Source organism: Hyperolius riggenbachi, chromosome 8 (assembly GCF_040937935.1).
Source record: "Hyperolius riggenbachi isolate aHypRig1 chromosome 8, aHypRig1.pri, whole genome shotgun sequence".
Lineage (NCBI taxonomy): Eukaryota > Metazoa > Chordata > Amphibia > Anura > Hyperoliidae > Hyperolius > Hyperolius riggenbachi.
Window position 1 is genome coordinate 89,940,551 of NC_090653.1, and position 18,423 is coordinate 89,958,973.

Genomic DNA, 18,423 nt, shown 5'->3' on the forward strand with positions numbered 1-18,423 from the left:
CACATGACATTGCTGTCTAAGGTATTGCAGTGATCCAAAATGGCAGTTTGATGAGTGTTTTCAGAAAAAAAAACATGCCTTGCAGTGTTCATGAAGTCTTCTAGGCTAAGTTTGTGGTTGTCTCTTCTCTGTTAAGTATAGTCATTGTGCCAGCTGCATGGGTACATAGTACACTGCTTGTCAGGATGGCCGAGTGGTCTAAGGCGCCAGACTCAAGAGGTTTCTCTTCCCTTCTCATGGGCCTTCTGGTCTCCGAATGGAGGCGTGGGTTCAAATCCCACTTCTGACAGAGCTTTTTCACTTTGTCCATCATGGCACATTGGTCAGGCCTGCCAAAACAAGCTCTTGGGTCTTTTCATTTACTAGGCTCTTCAAAGGGCCTTCTCAACAGCAACCTCACATGGACTTTTGGAAAATCTCGCAGAAAAGGAACAAGGCCGACTTTTTTCTACAAGCTTTCTAACACACGTTTTACAAACTGACAAATTCCATCCCCTTTGGCACACCTACAGTCATATGGGTTAGCTCATCTTCTCTTCTAGTTCACTTCATCAGGATCAGAAGCTTTGGAGGCAATTTGTTTTGCTAAATCTTAAAAGGTTAGTGTACAGGTAAAGTGACAAATATGTAAGGAGACCGAACTCAGGAGATAGGTTTTGGCAATAACTTACAGGTCTTCCCTGTATGTTCTGACCTTTGGTGAAAGAGGTGAAGTTATTCCCTCTTCTGACAAGACTCATTTGTTGAAATTTCAACGGACCCTTCCTTGAAAAGAGTTCAGGTTGCAAGAAAACCAATTGCAGTGTTCCATTTGCGGTGTGGATCATATCTTTTCAGAGGAAATGACAGACATACTTTCCAAATTTCAGGCAAGAACTCTTCATATAAATTGGGAACCGATGCAACCTTTTGAAATTGTTGAGCTTGCAACAAGAAGGAATCGCATCGTGCTACTTGACATGCTGTGTCTGCACCTTTGTAAAAGTCTGGCTTACAGCAGAATTGCAGACAAGGCTTTCCTAAATCATATAGGAAATTAATTTTCTCATGTTAGTAAACAAAATGCTTAGCAGAAAGGGAGATGCCACCATGAATGTTTGAACCCTGGGCCATATAGTTTACTTAGAGTCTCTTCCCAGATCCATCAGGGTATTGGGTTCAAAGTAAGGCAAAGGTTAGAATCCCAGTGTGGACTAGCAGTGTTTATTTGAGGTTGATGTAAAAACTTTGCTGGGACTTGCACAAGTTGTAAGAAAAGAGTTAGCGTCATTGACATTGTGGTGAAAGCTCAGCAAAAGCAGCCACCTTTGTAGCTGTAAACAGTCAAGGGCAGGGATTGAATGATAAGCATGAGTGAGGAAGCACAGGCTTTTGCAAAGTCTCCGAGGACATTTACAACAAGAGGAGCAAATACTCTACAAAAGTGACAAGAACAGAGCTCAACGACCACAAAGGGACTCGAACCCTCAATCTTCTGATCCGAAGTCAGACGCCTTATCCATTAGGCCACGCGGTCTCACGCCTCTTTATGAAGAAACCATTTTCCACTGGAAACAGCCACCGCATAGGAAAAGACGCTCAAGGAGCACAAAGGATTTCATTTGTTAGAGCAGGCACATGACATTGCTGTCTAAGGTATTGCAGTGATCCAAAATGGCAGTTTGATGAGTGTTTTCAGAGAAAAAAACATGCCTTGCAGTGTTCATGAAGTCTTCTAGGCTAAGTTTGTGGTTGTCTCTTCTCTGTTAAGTATAGTCATTGTGCCAGCTGCATGGGGGCATAGTGCACCGCTTGTCAGGATGGCCGAGTGGTCTAAGGCGCCAGACTCAAGAGGCTTCTCTTCCCTTCTCATGGGCCTTCTGGTCTCCGAATGGAGGCGTGGGTTCAAATCCCACTTCTGACAGAGCTTTTTCACTTTGTCCATCATGGCACATTGGTCAGGCCTGCCAAAACAAGCTCTTGGGTCTTTTCATTTACTAGGCTCTTCAAAGGGCCTTCTCAACAGCAACCTCACATGGACTTTTGGAAAATCTCGCAGAAAAGGAACAAGGCCGACTTTTTTCTACAAGCTTTCTAACACACGTTTTACAAACTGACAAATTCCATCCCCTTTGGCACACCTACAGTCATATGGGTTAGCTCATCTTCTCTTCTAGTTCACTTCATCAGGATCAGAAGCTTTGGAGGCAATTTGTTTTGCTAAATCTTAAAAGGTTAGTGTACAGGTAAAGTGACAAATATGTAAGGAGACCGAACTCAGGAGATAGGTTTTGGCAATAACTTACAGGTCTTCCCTGTATGTTCTGACCTTTGGTGAAAGAGGTGGGGTTATTCCCTCTTCTGACAAGACTCATTTGTTGAAATTTCAACGGACCCTTCCTTGAAAAGAGTTCAGGTTGCAAGAAAACCAATTGCAGTGTTCCATTTGCGGTGCGGATCATATCTTTTCAGAGGAAATGACAGACATACTTTCCAAATTTCAGGCAAGAACTCTTCATATAAATTGGGAACCGAGGCAACCTTTTGAAATTGTTGAGCTTGCAACAAGAAGGAATCGCATCGTGCCACTTGACATGCTGTGTCTGCCCCTTTGTAAAAGTCTGGCTTACAGCAGAATTGCAGACAAGGATTTCCTAAATCATATAGGAAATTAATTTTCTCATGTTAGTAAACAAAATGCTTAGCAGAAAGGGAGATGCCACCATGAATGTTTGAACCCTGGGTCATATAGTTTACTTAGAGTCTCTTCCCAGGTCTATCAGGGTATTGGGTTCAAAGTAAGGCAAAGGTTAGAATCCCAGTGTGGACTAGCAGTGTTTATTTGAGGTTGATGTAAAAACTTTGCTGGGACTTGCACAAGTTGTAAGAAAAGAGTTATCGTCATTGACATTGTGGTGAAAGCTCAGCAAAAGCAGCCACCTTTGTAGCTGTAAACAGTCAAGGGCAGGGATTGAATGATAAGCATGAGTGAGGAAGCACAGGCTTTTGCAAAGTCTCCGAGGACATTTACAACAAGAGGAGCAAATACTCTACAGAAGTGACAAGAACAGAGCTCAACAACCACGAAGGGACTCGAACCCTCAATCTTCTGATCCGAAGTCAGACGCCTTATCCATTAGGCCACGCGGTCTCATGCCTCTTTATAAAGAAACCATTTTCCACTGGAAACAGCCACCGCATAGGAAAAGACGCTCAAGGAGCACAAAGGATTTCATTTGTTAGAGCAGGCACATGACATTGCTGTCTAAGGTATTGCAGTGATCCAAAATGGCAGTTTGATGAGTGTTTTCAGAGAAAAAAACATGCCTTGCAGTGTTCATGAAGTCTTCTAGGCTAAGTTTGTGGTTGTCTCTTCTCTGTTAAGTATAGTCATTGTGCCAGCTGCATGGGTACATAGTACACCGCTTGTCAGGATGGCCGAATGGTCTAAGGCGCCAGACTCAAGAGGCTTCTCTTCCCTTCTCATGGGCCTTCTGGTCTCCGAATGGAGGCGTGGGTTCAAATCCCACTTCTGACAGAGCTTTCACTTTGTCCATCATGGCACATTGGTCAGGCCTGCCAAAACAAGCTCTTGGGTCTTTTCATTTACTAGGCTCTTCAAAGGGCCTTCTCAACAGCAACCTCACATGGACTTTTTGAAAATCTCGCAGAAAAGGAACAAGGCCGACTTTTTTCTACAAGCTTTCTAACACACGTTTTACAAACGGACAAATTCCATCCCCTTTGGCACACCTACAGTCATATGGGTTAGCTCATCTTCTCTTCTAGTTCACTTCATCAGGATCAGAAGCTTTGGAGGCAATTTGTTTTGCTAAATCTTAAAAGGTTAGTGTACAGGTAAAGTGACAAATATGTAAGGAGACCGAACTCAGGAGATAGGTTTTGGCAATAACTTACAGGTCTTCCCTGTATGTTCTGACCTTTGGTGAAAGAGGTGGGGTTATTCCCTCTTCTGACAAGACTCATTTGTTGAAATTTCAACGGACCCTTCCTTGAAAAGAGTTCAGGTTGCAAGAAAACCAATTGCAGTGTTCCATTTGCGGTGTGGATCATATCTTTTCAGAGGAAATGACAGACATACTTTCCAAATTTCAGGCAAGAACTCTTCATATAAATTGGGAACCGAGGCAACCTTTTGAAATTGTTGAGCTTGCAACAAGAAGGAATCGCATCGTGCCACTTGACATGCTGTGTCTGCACCTTTGTAAAAGTCTGGCTTACAGCAGAATTGCAGACAAGGATTTCCTAAATCATATAGGAAATTAATTTTCTCATGTTAGTAAACAAAATGCTTAGCAGAAAGGGAGATGCCACCATGAATGTTTGAACCCTGGGTCATATAGTTTACTTAGAGTCTCTTCCAAGGTCCATCAGGGTATTGGGTTCAAAGTAAGGCAAAGGTTAGAATCCCAGTGTGGACTAGCAGTGTTTATTTGAGGTTGATGTAAAAACTTTGCTGGGACTTGCACAAGTTGTAAGAAAAGAGTTAGCGTCATTGACATTGTGGTGAAAGCTCAGCAAAAGCAGCAACCTTTGTAGCTGTAAACAGTCAAGGGCAGGGATTGAATGATAAGCATGAGTGAGGAAGCACAGGCTTTTGCAAAGTCTCCGAGGACATTTACAACAAGAGGAGCAAATACTCTACAGAAGTGACAAGAACAGAACTCAACGACCACGAAGGGACTCGAACCCTCAATCTTCTGATCCGAAGTCAGACGCCTTATCCATTAGGCCACGCAGTCTCATGCCTCTTTATGAAGAAACCATTTTCCACTGGAAACAGCCACTGCATAGGAAAAGACGCTCAAGGAGCACAAAGGATTTCATTTGTTAGAGCAGGCACATGACATTGCTGTCTAAGGTATTGCAGTGATCCAAAATGGCAGTTTGATGAGTGTTTTCAGAGAAAAAAACATGCCTTGCAGTGTTCATGAAGTCTTCTAGGCTAAGTTTGTGGTTGTCTCTTCTCTGTTAAGTATAGTCATTGTGCCAGCTGCATGGGTACATAGTGCACCGCTTGTCAGGATGGCCGAGTGGTCTAAGGCGCCAGACTCAAGAGGCTTCTCTTCCCTTCTCATGGGCCTTCTGGTCTCCGAATGGAGGCGTGGGTTCAAATCCCACTTCTGACAGAGCTTTTTCACTTTGTCCATCATGGCACATTGGTCAGGCCTGCCAAAACAAGCTCTTGGGTCTTTTCATTTACTAGGCTCTTCAAAGGGCCTTCTCAACAGCAACCTCACATGGACTTTTGGAAAATCTCGCAGAAAAGGAACAAGGCCGACTTTTTTCTACAAGCTTTCTAACACACGTTTTACAAACTGACAAATTCCATCCCCTTTGGCACACCTACAGTCATATGGGTTAGCTCATCTTCTCTTCTAGTTCACTTCATCAGGATCAGAAGCTTTGGAGGCAATTTGTTTTGCTAAATCTTAAAAGGTTAGTGTACAGGTAAAGTGACAAATATGTAAGGAGACCGAACTCAGGAGATAGGTTTTGGCAATAACTTACAGGTCTTCCCTGTATGTTCTGACCTTTGGTGAAAGAGGTGGGGTTATTCCCTCTTCTGACAAGACTCATTTGTTGAAATTTCAACGGACCCTTCCTTGAAAAGAGTTCAGGTTGCAAGAAAACCAATTGCAGTGTTCCATTTGCGGTGCGGATCATATCTTTTCAGAGGAAATGACAGACATACTTTCCAAATTTCAGGCAAGAACTCTTCATATAAATTGGGAACCGAGGCAACCTTTTGAAATTGTTGAGCTTGCAACAAGAAGGAATCGCATCGTGCCACTTGACATGCTGTGTCTGCCCCTTTGTAAAAGTCTGGCTTACAGCAGAATTGCAGACAAGGATTTCCTAAATCATATAGGAAATTAATTTTCTCATGTTAGTAAACAAAATGCTTAGCAGAAAGGGAGATGCCACCATGAATGTTTGAACCCTGGGTCATATAGTTTACTTAGAGTCTCTTCCCAGGTCTATCAGGGTATTGGGTTCAAAGTAAGGCAAAGGTTAGAATCCCAGTGTGGACTAGCAGTGTTTATTTGAGGTTGATGTAAAAACTTTGCTGGGACTTGCACAAGTTGTAAGAAAAGAGTTATCGTCATTGACATTGTGGTGAAAGCTCAGCAAAAGCAGCCACCTTTGTAGCTGTAAACAGTCAAGGGCAGGGATTGAATGATAAGCATGAGTGAGGAAGCACAGGCTTTTGCAAAGTCTCCGAGGACATTTACAACAAGAGGAGCAAATACTCTACAGAAGTGACAAGAACAGAGCTCAACAACCACGAAGGGACTCGAACCCTCAATCTTCTGATCCGAAGTCAGACGCCTTATCCATTAGGCCACGCGGTCTCATGCCTCTTTATAAAGAAACCATTTTCCACTGGAAACAGCCACCGCATAGGAAAAGACGCTCAAGGAGCACAAAGGATTTCATTTGTTAGAGCAGGCACATGACATTGCTGTCTAAGGTATTGCAGTGATCCAAAATGGCAGTTTGATGAGTGTTTTCAGAGAAAAAAACATGCCTTGCAGTGTTCATGAAGTCTTCTAGGCTAAGTTTGTGGTTGTCTCTTCTCTGTTAAGTATAGTCATTGTGCCAGCTGCATGGGTACATAGTACACCGCTTGTCAGGATGGCCGAATGGTCTAAGGCGCCAGACTCAAGAGGCTTCTCTTCCCTTCTCATGGGCCTTCTGGTCTCCGAATGGAGGCGTGGGTTCAAATCCCACTTCTGACAGAGCTTTCACTTTGTCCATCATGGCACATTGGTCAGGCCTGCCAAAACAAGCTCTTGGGTCTTTTCATTTACTAGGCTCTTCAAAGGGCCTTCTCAACAGCAACCTCACATGGACTTTTTGAAAATCTCGCAGAAAAGGAACAAGGCCGACTTTTTTCTACAAGCTTTCTAACACACGTTTTACAAACGGACAAATTCCATCCCCTTTGGCACACCTACAGTCATATGGGTTAGCTCATCTTCTCTTCTAGTTCACTTCATCAGGATCAGAAGCTTTGGAGGCAATTTGTTTTGCTAAATCTTAAAAGGTTAGTGTACAGGTAAAGTGACAAATATGTAAGGAGACCGAACTCAGGAGATAGGTTTTGGCAATAACTTACAGGTCTTCCCTGTATGTTCTGACCTTTGGTGAAAGAGGTGGGGTTATTCCCTCTTCTGACAAGACTCATTTGTTGAAATTTCAACGGACCCTTCCTTGAAAAGAGTTCAGGTTGCAAGAAAACCAATTGCAGTGTTCCATTTGCGGTGTGGATCATATCTTTTCAGAGGAAATGACAGACATACTTTCCAAATTTCAGGCAAGAACTCTTCATATAAATTGGGAACCGAGGCAACCTTTTGAAATTGTTGAGCTTGCAACAAGAAGGAATCGCATCGTGCCACTTGACATGCTGTGTCTGCACCTTTGTAAAAGTCTGGCTTACAGCAGAATTGCAGACAAGGATTTCCTAAATCATATAGGAAATTAATTTTCTCATGTTAGTAAACAAAATGCTTAGCAGAAAGGGAGATGCCACCATGAATGTTTGAACCCTGGGTCATATAGTTTACTTAGAGTCTCTTCCAAGGTCCATCAGGGTATTGGGTTCAAAGTAAGGCAAAGGTTAGAATCCCAGTGTGGACTAGCAGTGTTTATTTGAGGTTGATGTAAAAACTTTGCTGGGACTTGCACAAGTTGTAAGAAAAGAGTTAGCGTCATTGACATTGTGGTGAAAGCTCAGCAAAAGCAGCAACCTTTGTAGCTGTAAACAGTCAAGGGCAGGGATTGAATGATAAGCATGAGTGAGGAAGCACAGGCTTTTGCAAAGTCTCCGAGGACATTTACAACAAGAGGAGCAAATACTCTACAGAAGTGACAAGAACAGAACTCAACGACCACGAAGGGACTCGAACCCTCAATCTTCTGATCCGAAGTCAGACGCCTTATCCATTAGGCCACGCAGTCTCATGCCTCTTTATGAAGAAACCATTTTCCACTGGAAACAGCCACTGCATAGGAAAAGACGCTCAAGGAGCACAAAGGATTTCATTTGTTAGAGCAGGCACATGACATTGCTGTCTAAGGTATTGCAGTGATCCAAAATGGCAGTTTGATGAGTGTTTTCAGAGAAAAAAACATGCCTTGCAGTGTTCATGAAGTCTTCTAGGCTAAGTTTGTGGTTGTCTCTTCTCTGTTAAGTATAGTCATTGTGCCAGCTGCATGGGTACATAGTGCACCGCTTGTCAGGATGGCCGAGTGGTCTAAGGCGCCAGACTCAAGAGGCTTCTCTTCCCTTCTCATGGGCCTTCTGGTCTCCGAATGGAGGCGTGGGTTCAAATCCCACTTCTGACAGAGCTTTTTCACTTTGTCCATCATGGCACATTGGTCAGGCCTGCCAAAACAAGCTCTTGGGTCTTTTCATTTACTAGGCTCTTCAAAGGGCCTTCTCAACAGCAACCTCACATGGACTTTTGGAAAATCTCGCAGAAAAGGAACAAGGCCGACTTTTTTCTACAAGCTTTCTAACACACGTTTTACAAACTGACAAATTCCATCCCCTTTGGCACACCTACAGTCATATGGGTTAGCTCATCTTCTCTTCTAGTTCACTTCATCAGGATCAGAAGCTTTGGAGGCAATTTGTTTTGCTAAATCTTAAAAGGTTAGTGTACAGGTAAAGTGACAAATATGTAAGGAGACCGAACTCAGGAGATAGGTTTTGGCAATAACTTACAGGTTTTCCCTGTATGTTCTGACCTTTGGTGAAAGAGGTGGGGTTATTCCCTCTTCTGACAAGACTCATTTGTTGAAATTTCAACGGACCCTTCCTTGAAAAGAGTTCAGGTTGCAAGAAAACCAATTGCAGTGTTCCATTTGCGGTGTGGATCATATCTTTTCAGAGGAAATGACAGACATACTTTCCAAATTTCAGGCAAGAACTCTTCATATAAATTGGGAACCGAGGCAACCTTTTGAAATTGTTGAGCTTGCAACAAGAAGGAATCGCATCGTGCCACTTGACATGCTGTGTCTGCACCTTTGTAAAAGTCTGGCTTACAGCAGAATTGCAGACAAGGATTTCCTAAATCATATAGGAAATTAATTTTCTCATGTTAGTAAACAAAATGCTTAGCAGAAAGGGAGATGCCACCATGAATGTTTGAACCCTGGGTCATATAGTTTACTTAGAGTCTCTTCCTAGGTCTATCAGGGTATTGGGTTCAAAGTAAGGCAAAGGTTAGAATCCCAGTGTGGACTAGCAGTGTTTATTTGAGGTTGATGTAAAAACTTTGCTGGGACTTGCACAAGTTGTAAGAAAAGAGTTAGCGTCATTGACATTGTGGTGAAAGCTCAGCAAAAGCAGCCACCTTTGTAGCTGTAAACAGTCAAGGGCAGGGATTGAATGATAAGCATGAGTGAGGAAGCACAGGCTTTTGCAAAGTCTCCGAGGACATTTACAACAAGAGGAGCAAATACTCTACAAAAGTGACAAGAACAGCGCTCAACGACCACGAAGGGACTCGAACCCTCAATCTTCTGATCCGAAGTCAGACACCTTATCCATTAGGCCACACGGTCTCATGCCTCTTTATGAAGAAACCATTTTCCACTGGAAACAGCCACCGCATAAGAAAAGACGCTCAAGGAGCACAAAGGATTTCATTTGTTAGAGCAGGCACATGACATTGCTGTCTAAGGTATTGCAGTGATCCAAAATGGCAGTTTGATGAGTGTTTTCAGAGAAAAAAACATGCCTTGCAGTGTTCATGAAGTCTTCTAGGCTAAGTTTGTGGTTGTCTCTTCTCTGTTAAGTATAGTCATTGTGCCAGCTGCATGGGTACATAGTGCACCGCTTGTCAGGATGGCCGAGTGGTCTAAGGCGCCAGACTCAAGAGGCTTCTCTTCCCTTCTCATGGGCCTTCTAGTCTCCGAATGGAGGCGTGGGTTCAAATCCCACTTCTGACAGAGCTTTTTCACTTTGTCCATCATCGCACATTGGTCAGGCCTGCCAAAACAAGCTCTTGGGTCTTTTCATTTACTAGGCTCTTCAAAGGGCCTTCTCAACAGCAACCTCACATGGACTTTTGGAAAATCTCGCAGAAAAGGAACAAGGCCGACTTTTTTCTACAAGCTTTCTAACACACGTTTTACAAACGGACAAATTCCATCCCCTTTGGCACACCTACAGTCATATGGGTTAGCTCATCTTCTCTTCTAGTTCACTTCATCAGGATCAGAAGCTTTGGAGGCAATTTGTTTTGCTAAATCTTAAAAGGTTAGTGTACAGGTAAAGTGACAAATATGTAAGGAGACCGAACTCAGGAGATAGGTTTTGGCAATAACTTACAGGTCTTCCCTGTATGTTCTGACCTTTGGTGAAAGAGGTGGGGTTATTCCCTCTTCTGACAAGACTCATTTGTTGAAATTTCAACGGACCCTTCCTTGAAAAGAGTTCAGGTTGCAAGAAAACCAATTGCAGTGTTCCATTTGCGGTGTGGATCATATCTTTTCAGAGGAAATGACAGACATACTTTCCAAATTTCAGGCAAGAACTCTTCATATAAATTGGGAACCGAGGCAACCTTTTGAAATTGTTGAGCTTGCAACAAGAAGGAATCGCATCGTGCCACTTGACATGCTGTGTCTGCACCTTTGTAAAAGTCTGGCTTACAGCAGAATTGCAGACAAGGATTTCCTAAATCATATAGGAAATTAATTTTCTCATGTTAGTAAACAAAATGCTTAGCAGAAAGGGAGTTGCCACCATGAATGTTTGAACCCTGGGTCATATAGTTTACTTAGAGTCTCTTCCAAGGTCCATCAGGGTATTGGGTTCAAAGTAAGGCAAAGGTTAGAATCCCAGTGTGGACTAGCAGTGTTTATTTGAGGTTGATGTAAAAACTTTGCTGGGACTTGCACAAGTTGTAAGAAAAGAGTTAGCGTCATTGACATTGTGGTGAAAGCTCAGCAAAAGCAGCCACCTTTGTAGCTGTAAACAGTCAAGGGCAGGGATTGAATGATAAGCATAAGTGAGGAAGCACAGGCTTTTGCAAAGTCTCCGAGGACATTTACAACACGAGGAGCAAATACTCTACAGAAGTGACAAGAACCAAGCTCAACGACCACGAAGGGACTCGAACCCTCAATCTTCTGATCCGAAGTCAGACGCCTTATCCATTAGGCCACGCGGTCTCATGCCTCTTTATGAAAAAACCATTTTCCACTGGAAACAGCCACCGCATAGGAAAAGACGCTCAAGGAGCACAAAGGATTTCATTTGTTAGAGCAGGCACATGACATTGCTGTCTAAGGTATTGCAGTGATCCAAAATGGCAGTTTGATGAGTGTTTTCAGAAAAAAAAACATGCCTTGCAGTGTTCACGAAGTCTTCTAGGCTAAGTTTGTGGTTGTCTCTTCTCTGTTAAGTATAGTCATTGTGCCAGCTGCATGGGTACATAGTACACCGCTTGTCAGGATGGCCGAGTGGTCTAAGGCGCCAGACTCAAGAGGCTTCTCTTCCCTTCTCATGGGCCTTCTGGTCTCCGAATGGAGGCGTGGGTTCAAATCCCACTTCTGACAGGGTTTTTTCACTTTGTCCATCATGGCACATTGGTCAGGCCTGCCAAAACAAGCTCTTGGGTCTTTTCATTTACTAGGCTCTTCAAAGGGCCTTCTCAACAGCAACCTCACATGGACCTTTGGAAAATCTCGCAGAAAAGGAACAAGGCCGACTTTTTTCTACAAGCTTTCTAACACACGTTTTACAAACTGACTAATTCCATCCCCTTTGGCACACCTACAGTCATATGGGTTAGCTCATCTTCTCTTCTAGTTCACTTCATCAGGATCAGAAGCTTTGGAGGCAATTTGTTTTGCTAAATCTTAAAAGGTTAGTGTACAGGTAAAGTGACAAATATGTAAGGAGACCGAACTCAGGAGATAGGTTTTGGCAATAACTTACAGGTCTTACCTGTATGTTCTGACCTTTAGTGAAAGAGGTGGGGTTATTCCCTCTTCTGACAAGACTCATTTGTTGAAATTTCAACGGACCCTTCCTTGAAAAGAGTTCAGGTTGCAAGAAAACCAATTGCAGTGTTCCATTTGCGGTGTGGATCATATCTTTTCAGAGGAAATGACAGACATACTTTCCAAATTTCAGGCAAGAACTCTTCATATAAATTGGGAACCGAGGCAACCTTTTGAAATTGTTGAGCTTGCAACAAGAAGGAATCGCATCGTGCCACTTGACATGCTGTGTCTGCACCTTTGTAAAAGTCTGGCTTACAGCAGAATTGCAGACAAGGATTTCCTAAATCATATAGGAAATTAATTTTCTCATGTTAGTAAACAAAATGCTTAGCAGAAAGGGAGATGCCACCATGAATGTTTGAACCCTGGGTCATATAGTTTACTTAGAGTCTCTTCCCAGGTCCATCAGGGTATTGGGTTCAAAGTAAGGCAAAGGTTAGAATCCCAGTGTGGACTAGCAGTGTTTATTTGAGGTTGATGTAAAAACTTTGCTGGGACTTGCACAAGTTGTAAGAAAAGAGTTAGCGTCATTGACATTGTGGTGAAAGCTCAGCAAAAGCAGCCACCTTTGTAGCTGTAAACAGTCAAGGGCAGGGATTGAATGATAAGCATGAGTGAGGAAGCACAGGCTTTTGCAAAGTCTCCGAGGACATTTACAACAAGAGGAGCAAATACTCTACAGAAGTGACAAGAACAGAGCTCAACGACCACAAAGGGACTCGAACCCTCAATCTTCTGATCCGAAGTCAGACGCCTTATCCATTAGGCCACGCGGTCTGATGCCTCTTTATGAAGAAACCATTTTCCACTGGAAACAGCCACCGCATAGGAAAAGACGCTCAAGGAGCACAAAGGATTTCATTTGTTAGAGCAGGCACATGACATTGCTGTCTAAGGTATTGCAGTGATCCAAAATGGCAGTTTGATGAGTGTTTTCAGAAAAAAAAACATGCCTTGCAGTGTTCATGAAGTCTTCTAGGCTAAGTTTGTGGTTGTCTCTTCTCTGTTAAGTATAGTCATTGTGCCAGCTGCATGGGTACATAGTACACCGCTTGTCAGGATGGCCGAGCGGTCTAAGGCGCCAGACTCAAGAGGCTTCTCTTCCCTTCTCATGGGCCTTCTGGTCTCTGAATGGAGGCGTGGGTTCAAATCCCACTTCTGACAGAGCTTTTTCACTTTGTCCATCATGGCACATTGGTCAGGCCTGCCAAAACAAGCTCTTGGGTCTTTTCATTTACTAGGCTCTTCAAAGGGCCTTCTCAACAGCAACCTCACATGGACTTTTGGAAAATCTCGCAGAAAAGGAACAAGGCCGACTTTTTTCTACAAGCTTTCTAACACACGTTTTACAAACGGACAAATTCCATCCCCTTTGGCACACCTACAGTCATATGGGTTAGCTCATCTTCTCTTCTAGTTCACTTCATCAGGATCAGAAGCTTTGGAGGCAATTTGTTTTGCTAAATCTTAAAAGGTTAGTGTACAGGTAAAGTGACAAATATGTAAGGAGACCGAACTCAGGAGATAGGTTTTGGCAATAACTTACAGGTCTTCCCTGTATGTTCTGACCTTTGGTGAAAGAGGTGGGGTTATTCCCTCTTCTGACAAGACTCATTTGTTGAAATTTCAACGGACCCTTCCTTGAAAAGAGTTCAGGTTGCAAGAAAACCAATTGCAGTGTTCCATTTGCGGTGTGGATCATATCTTTTCAGAGGAAATGACAGACATACTTTCCAAATTTCAGGCAAGAACTCTTCATATAAATTGGGAACCGAGGCAACCTTTTGAAATTGTTGAGCTTGCAACAAGAAGGAATCGCATCGTGCCACTTGACATGCTGTGTCTGCACCTTTGTAAAAGTCTGGCTTACAGCAGAATTGCAGACAAGGATTTCCTAAATCATATAGGAAATTAATTTTCTCATGTTAGTAAACAAAATGCTTAGCAGAAAGGGAGATGCCACCATGAATGTTTGAACCCTGGTGTCAAGAACCGGCCCGCGGCACGCCTGCGTATACGGTTCCCGACTGCGGGTTTGACCAGATTAAGCGGGGAACAGCCTTATTTAAGCTACAAACAAGGCTGGAACCCCTCAAAACACCTCTCACTGCCACCACTAGCGTTGCTAGACACTTCCACTCTGCTGTCGAGTCCTCAGCGCGCACTCCGCGTTTTCGTATTTGGGTCAGCTTTGCGCTTAGGCCAAATACGGGAACGCCACGCACCCACACACACACACAGTTGCAATCTTACACTGTCGTGAAGCAAAGACCCACTAACAGTCGTTCCGAACGATACTGTTAGCTACTCGCACTGGCGTTGTTCGTACGTTGGGTCAGCTGCGCGCTTAGGCCAACGTATGACAAACGCCCCCACACACAATGCAATTACAATTTCCTACGGGAGTGTTGCTCAAGCGTACAATTAGGCATGAACTTATACACGGTTACACTTCAGTCTCTTCTAGGCTATGAGTGTTAGTTTAGTACGGCAGAAGTCAAACTTATTAAATAATAATTTAATATTTCAGAAAAAACATAAAACAGTGCAGAACTGAATATATACAAAAAGATTACAAAAAAACAAAGTAAAAATAGTTACAAGATAAAATGTACAAAGATAACACACAAAGCGATTTTGCTTACCAAAATAAACGGGAAATAAACGTACCAGCGTATCGATCTGGTGTTGTTGCGGGCGGTACGCACTTCTGGTCAGGAACCAGGTTAGTTCTAGCCGTGTGAGCTACCTCCAAGAACTACCAGTTGTGGCTATCCTAGCTGCGGTTTTATACTATGAAATACGCCTGGAGGCTGTAAGCCTGTGTGGACGGGGGGAAGCTAGATTTAATAACATCCTCAGACATAATTTGATTTCCCAGAGATCTGACATCCACATGTGAACAGTGTCCTATACAACAAAAGACTTTGTTAACCTCCAATCTCCCCAGGTTACAGGTGACAATTGATTAAGGCTTTCACATTGCAGCAGGATGTCCTGTGTGATCTGCTTCAAAGCAACTGTCTGATTAAGTGTTTCCTAATTACCTGTTTTCTGGCTGTCCAGAGGAACTGTATGCTAATGTCCCAGCCCCCTGCTTCCAGAGATATTCAATTTCCACAGGTAAGAAATGGTATCAAAAGGACTTCACCCATTTCTAATAGCCTGTCATGTACATTTCAGAGGTTCCTGTGTTAGTCTCCAGACACTGGTCCTCTGGCTTAGTGTATTGAGACAATGGGCCATCTCCTGAGTTCAAACAGCCAGGCAGATAATCCCATTAGCACTCTCAGAGGAACTGCATACAGACTCAAAGCACCTCATGGTCAAGACAATCACCCATTTCCTGGCCCCAAGCAACTCAAGGTAACAGCTCCCTTCTGGCAGACTTACCCGGAACACAGGCAGAAAAATGAAAGAATATATTCCTTTATTCCTAACATCATCAGCACCTCAATATATCTCCACACCTCCGCCGTTAACTTGGTGCAAGGCAGATAATCTTCCCAGATTATCCTGCCAGCACCTACATTGTTGGTTCTGCTTGACGGGACAGTCCGTCAGCATTCCCATGATTGCTCCCCTTCCGGATAGCGCTGGCAGGTGATTCTAACGAATCATCCTGCCAAAGCCTACATTGACGGCCTGGCCGGGTGGGGTAACCCTTTAGCATCCTCAGGAGGGTTCCCCACCTGTCAGTTAGCTCCAAGCTACACGAGTGGAAAGCTAGGTCAGGTTGCTGCAATGTGTCGTTGCCCTTGGCAACCTGACGTAACCAACCAGGGGAATGTGAGTCAGTGACAACCGTGAATTGGCGACCATAGAGACAGTGCTGCAGCTGGGGAAGGGTTCCAACCGTCGCTACACGCACTTCCTCTATAGTGGCAGGAGCTATCTCTCGGTCCCTTTGGGGAACGATTATCTGCCGGTCTGCCTCCTCCACCTCGGACAGCTCAGAGGGAATAACTTCCCAGGACCCTCTCAGCCCGCCCCTCCCAGCTGGTGACCTGCTGGCTAGCCCCCTGAGCTCTTCCCGGGTGCTGTCAAATCGAACAGCCCCAGAGAGCTCAGTGCTGCCTGTCACACATTCCAGGAAGGCTGCAGACGGAGAGGCTCCTGGGCCCTCAGGGCCAGGTTCCGAATTGGATGTGGCTGACCCAGCAACATTTGCCACTTCGGTGGACAATCCCTGTGCTGTAGACCCGCTAGCGCTGCGGGTTACCACGGCATCTGGGGGAGCGCCCACATTACACATATCATAAACCACATCACCTTTGGTCTTAAAAACATCTGAAGGGGAAAGACCTGGCCTGGTGCCGTCTGCCCCTTCAGTGGGCAATCCATCTGCTGCAGCCCAGCGAGCCCGGCTGGTTACTCCTGCAGCCGACGGAGGGTCCACCTGACACACCGCATTATGTAGCACAACACATATGACATCAGCATTATCCATCTTACACATATTGACATTTAGAACATTACATTCCACATCAACATTATCTGTATCTTTACACACATTGCTACTCAGCACTTCACAAGTAGCATCAACAGTTCTGGCATCGATCGCCTCGATAGTCCGTGCATCATGAATGACATTATCAATTTCCGCATTCTTTGTATCAACATGTCCCACTCCAGGCCTAGGCACTGGAGAATCACTAGGGCTGGCTCCTAGTATACAGTCCATAGCCCCTGGGGCCTCACCAGCACTCCCCGCTTGCACAGCATTATCACACAGTACCTTGCAAGAGTCCGGAACTTCTGCGGGGGATGCAGGCTCCATGGGGTGTGGAATAGGCTCATACCGGGCCACTAACCGTCCCAGGTCAGTACCCAACAAAACGTTCGTGGGGATGGCATCCGTTACCCCCACTTCTTTCATTCCGCTGCCGGCCCCCCAATCCATGTGGACCAAGGCGGTGGGTATGGCGGGGGTGACACCCCCAACTCCTTTGACAGCCATAGTCTTGCCAGGAATGTACTCCTCAGGGTTCACAAGCTGGGGGTGCACTAGAGTCACCTCTGCTCCAGTGTCTCTTAGGCCGGTGGTAACCGTATCCCCAACCGTGACAGGTTGCAGATTCTCTGCATAGCTACCTGCATTCCTGGTGGCACACAACGCATTTCGGGCCCCGCCAGAGTTTGGGGCTTCCTTCTTCTTTTCTGGGCACGTAGCACTGATGTGACCCGGTTTGTTACAGGCAAAACATCTCCGAGTGTCAACGGGGGCTGTTCTACCTCCAGGCGGCTGCGGGACTTGGCTTCGCTGGGTGCTCAGAGGAGAAGGTCTCGCAGGCTTTTCTCCCTTCCAGCTGGGCGCCGTAGTCCTCCGAAAGTCAGATGCTCGATTGGACGTGTAGGCATCAGCAACTTTCGCGGCCTCATCCACGGTCTTCGGCTCTCGGTCCCGTACAAACTGCCGGACCTCAACAGGGCAAGTGTGGAGGAACTGGTCTTTTATTATCAGTTCCTGCAGGGCATCAAAGGTTTCAACAGCCAGTCCTTTTACCCACTGCTGGAAGGCAGTGCGCAGGTTGCAAGCATGATCCAGGTAACTGTCATTAGGACCTCGCTGCACTGTCCTGAAACGTTTGCGATACACCTCTGGCGTGAGGTGGTATCGCGCAATGATGGCTTTCTTAATTGCCTCAAAGTCTGTTTCTTCCTCCTGGGGGAGACTCACAAACGCCTCCAGGGCCTTGCCTCTCAGCCCTGGTGTGAGGTATCTTGCCCACTGCTCACGGGGCACCCCATACTGCCGACAAGTCCTTTCAAACCCCTGTAGGAAAGTGTCTATGTCAGAGTCCTTGTCCATAGCGGGGAACTTATCCAGGGGGATTCTGTGGACTCGCTCAACTTCGCGTTCTGCGGGTCCAGCAGACCGGTTCTGCTGCTGAAGTTTAGCCAGCTCCAGCTGGTGTTGCCGTTCAGCTCTTCCCTCCTCTGCCCGGAGTCTGTCCCTCTCGGCCTGGAGTCGCTGGGCAGCTTGTTCCCTCTCTGCTTGCCGATGTTCCAGAATCAGCTTTAGGCGCAGTTCGGGCTCAGCCGAACCTAGTAGCTGTAGGTCGGCTTCCAGAGATGTCATCTCCGTGTTAGGTGGATCATCCAGGACATCGTCTCCACTCGCATCCTGTGGCGGGAGCGGTTCCTCCTCTGGCGTGTCGTGAGCTGCATCTGCTGACGTTGAAGCACGGGCTCGTTCTGCCTCATCATGCTCCTCGAGCGCACGAACTAACTGCTCCTTAGTCTGGCCGCTCACCGTCTCGATGCCTTTGTGCTCACACAGGTTGAGTAGTATCTCTTTGTTTTGCCTTGCATAGCTGGATGCTTTCTGAGCCATCGTGTTGCACAAAATAAAAAGAAAAAAAAAAGGGGGGGAGGGAAAGCAAACAC

The 18,423-nt window shown here is 45.2% G+C and overlaps 1 protein-coding gene and 17 non-coding genes across 18 annotated transcripts; 9 read left to right on the forward strand and 9 right to left on the reverse strand.

The window, feature by feature from the left end:
• Positions 1-179: 179 nt before the first annotated feature.
• On the forward strand, positions 180-289 carry TRNAL-CAA (transfer RNA leucine (anticodon CAA)). Its single transcript has 2 exons — positions 180-217; positions 244-289. It is a non-coding gene; the product is annotated as a tRNA-Leu (tRNA).
• A 1,154-nt stretch (positions 290-1,443) lies between these two features.
• Positions 1,444-1,516, reverse strand: TRNAR-UCG (transfer RNA arginine (anticodon UCG)). The gene has a single exon. It is a non-coding gene; the product is annotated as a tRNA-Arg (tRNA).
• A 277-nt stretch (positions 1,517-1,793) lies between these two features.
• TRNAL-CAA (transfer RNA leucine (anticodon CAA)) lies at positions 1,794-1,903 on the forward strand. The gene is made up of 2 exons: positions 1,794-1,831; positions 1,858-1,903. It is a non-coding gene; the product is annotated as a tRNA-Leu (tRNA).
• A 1,154-nt stretch (positions 1,904-3,057) lies between these two features.
• TRNAR-UCG (transfer RNA arginine (anticodon UCG)) lies at positions 3,058-3,130 on the reverse strand. Its single transcript has one exon. It is a non-coding gene; the product is annotated as a tRNA-Arg (tRNA).
• Positions 3,131-3,407: 277 nt separating this feature from the next.
• Positions 3,408-3,517, forward strand: TRNAL-CAA (transfer RNA leucine (anticodon CAA)). Its single transcript has 2 exons — positions 3,408-3,445; positions 3,472-3,517. It is a non-coding gene; the product is annotated as a tRNA-Leu (tRNA).
• Positions 3,518-4,669: 1,152 nt separating this feature from the next.
• On the reverse strand, positions 4,670-4,742 carry TRNAR-UCG (transfer RNA arginine (anticodon UCG)). Its single transcript has one exon. It is a non-coding gene; the product is annotated as a tRNA-Arg (tRNA).
• Positions 4,743-5,019: 277 nt separating this feature from the next.
• TRNAL-CAA (transfer RNA leucine (anticodon CAA)) lies at positions 5,020-5,129 on the forward strand. The gene is made up of 2 exons: positions 5,020-5,057; positions 5,084-5,129. It is a non-coding gene; the product is annotated as a tRNA-Leu (tRNA).
• Positions 5,130-6,283: 1,154 nt separating this feature from the next.
• TRNAR-UCG (transfer RNA arginine (anticodon UCG)) lies at positions 6,284-6,356 on the reverse strand. Its single transcript has one exon. It is a non-coding gene; the product is annotated as a tRNA-Arg (tRNA).
• A 277-nt stretch (positions 6,357-6,633) lies between these two features.
• TRNAL-CAA (transfer RNA leucine (anticodon CAA)) lies at positions 6,634-6,743 on the forward strand. The gene is made up of 2 exons: positions 6,634-6,671; positions 6,698-6,743. It is a non-coding gene; the product is annotated as a tRNA-Leu (tRNA).
• A 1,152-nt stretch (positions 6,744-7,895) lies between these two features.
• Positions 7,896-7,968, reverse strand: TRNAR-UCG (transfer RNA arginine (anticodon UCG)). Its single transcript has one exon. It is a non-coding gene; the product is annotated as a tRNA-Arg (tRNA).
• A 277-nt stretch (positions 7,969-8,245) lies between these two features.
• Positions 8,246-8,355, forward strand: TRNAL-CAA (transfer RNA leucine (anticodon CAA)). The gene is made up of 2 exons: positions 8,246-8,283; positions 8,310-8,355. It is a non-coding gene; the product is annotated as a tRNA-Leu (tRNA).
• A 1,154-nt stretch (positions 8,356-9,509) lies between these two features.
• TRNAR-UCG (transfer RNA arginine (anticodon UCG)) lies at positions 9,510-9,582 on the reverse strand. Its single transcript has one exon. It is a non-coding gene; the product is annotated as a tRNA-Arg (tRNA).
• A 277-nt stretch (positions 9,583-9,859) lies between these two features.
• TRNAL-CAA (transfer RNA leucine (anticodon CAA)) lies at positions 9,860-9,969 on the forward strand. The gene is made up of 2 exons: positions 9,860-9,897; positions 9,924-9,969. It is a non-coding gene; the product is annotated as a tRNA-Leu (tRNA).
• A 1,154-nt stretch (positions 9,970-11,123) lies between these two features.
• Positions 11,124-11,196, reverse strand: TRNAR-UCG (transfer RNA arginine (anticodon UCG)). The gene has a single exon. It is a non-coding gene; the product is annotated as a tRNA-Arg (tRNA).
• Positions 11,197-11,473: 277 nt separating this feature from the next.
• TRNAL-CAA (transfer RNA leucine (anticodon CAA)) lies at positions 11,474-11,583 on the forward strand. The gene is made up of 2 exons: positions 11,474-11,511; positions 11,538-11,583. It is a non-coding gene; the product is annotated as a tRNA-Leu (tRNA).
• A 1,154-nt stretch (positions 11,584-12,737) lies between these two features.
• TRNAR-UCG (transfer RNA arginine (anticodon UCG)) lies at positions 12,738-12,810 on the reverse strand. Its single transcript has one exon. It is a non-coding gene; the product is annotated as a tRNA-Arg (tRNA).
• Positions 12,811-13,087: 277 nt separating this feature from the next.
• Positions 13,088-13,197, forward strand: TRNAL-CAA (transfer RNA leucine (anticodon CAA)). The gene is made up of 2 exons: positions 13,088-13,125; positions 13,152-13,197. It is a non-coding gene; the product is annotated as a tRNA-Leu (tRNA).
• A 3,640-nt stretch (positions 13,198-16,837) lies between these two features.
• LOC137528255 (uncharacterized) lies at positions 16,838-18,422 on the reverse strand (the record flags this gene model as incomplete). The annotated part of the gene is made up of 1 exon (XM_068249537.1): positions 16,838-18,422. A coding segment is annotated over exon 1 (1,533 nt), but the record flags the coding sequence as incomplete, so codon positions are not given.
• Position 18,423: the final 1 nt, after the last annotated feature.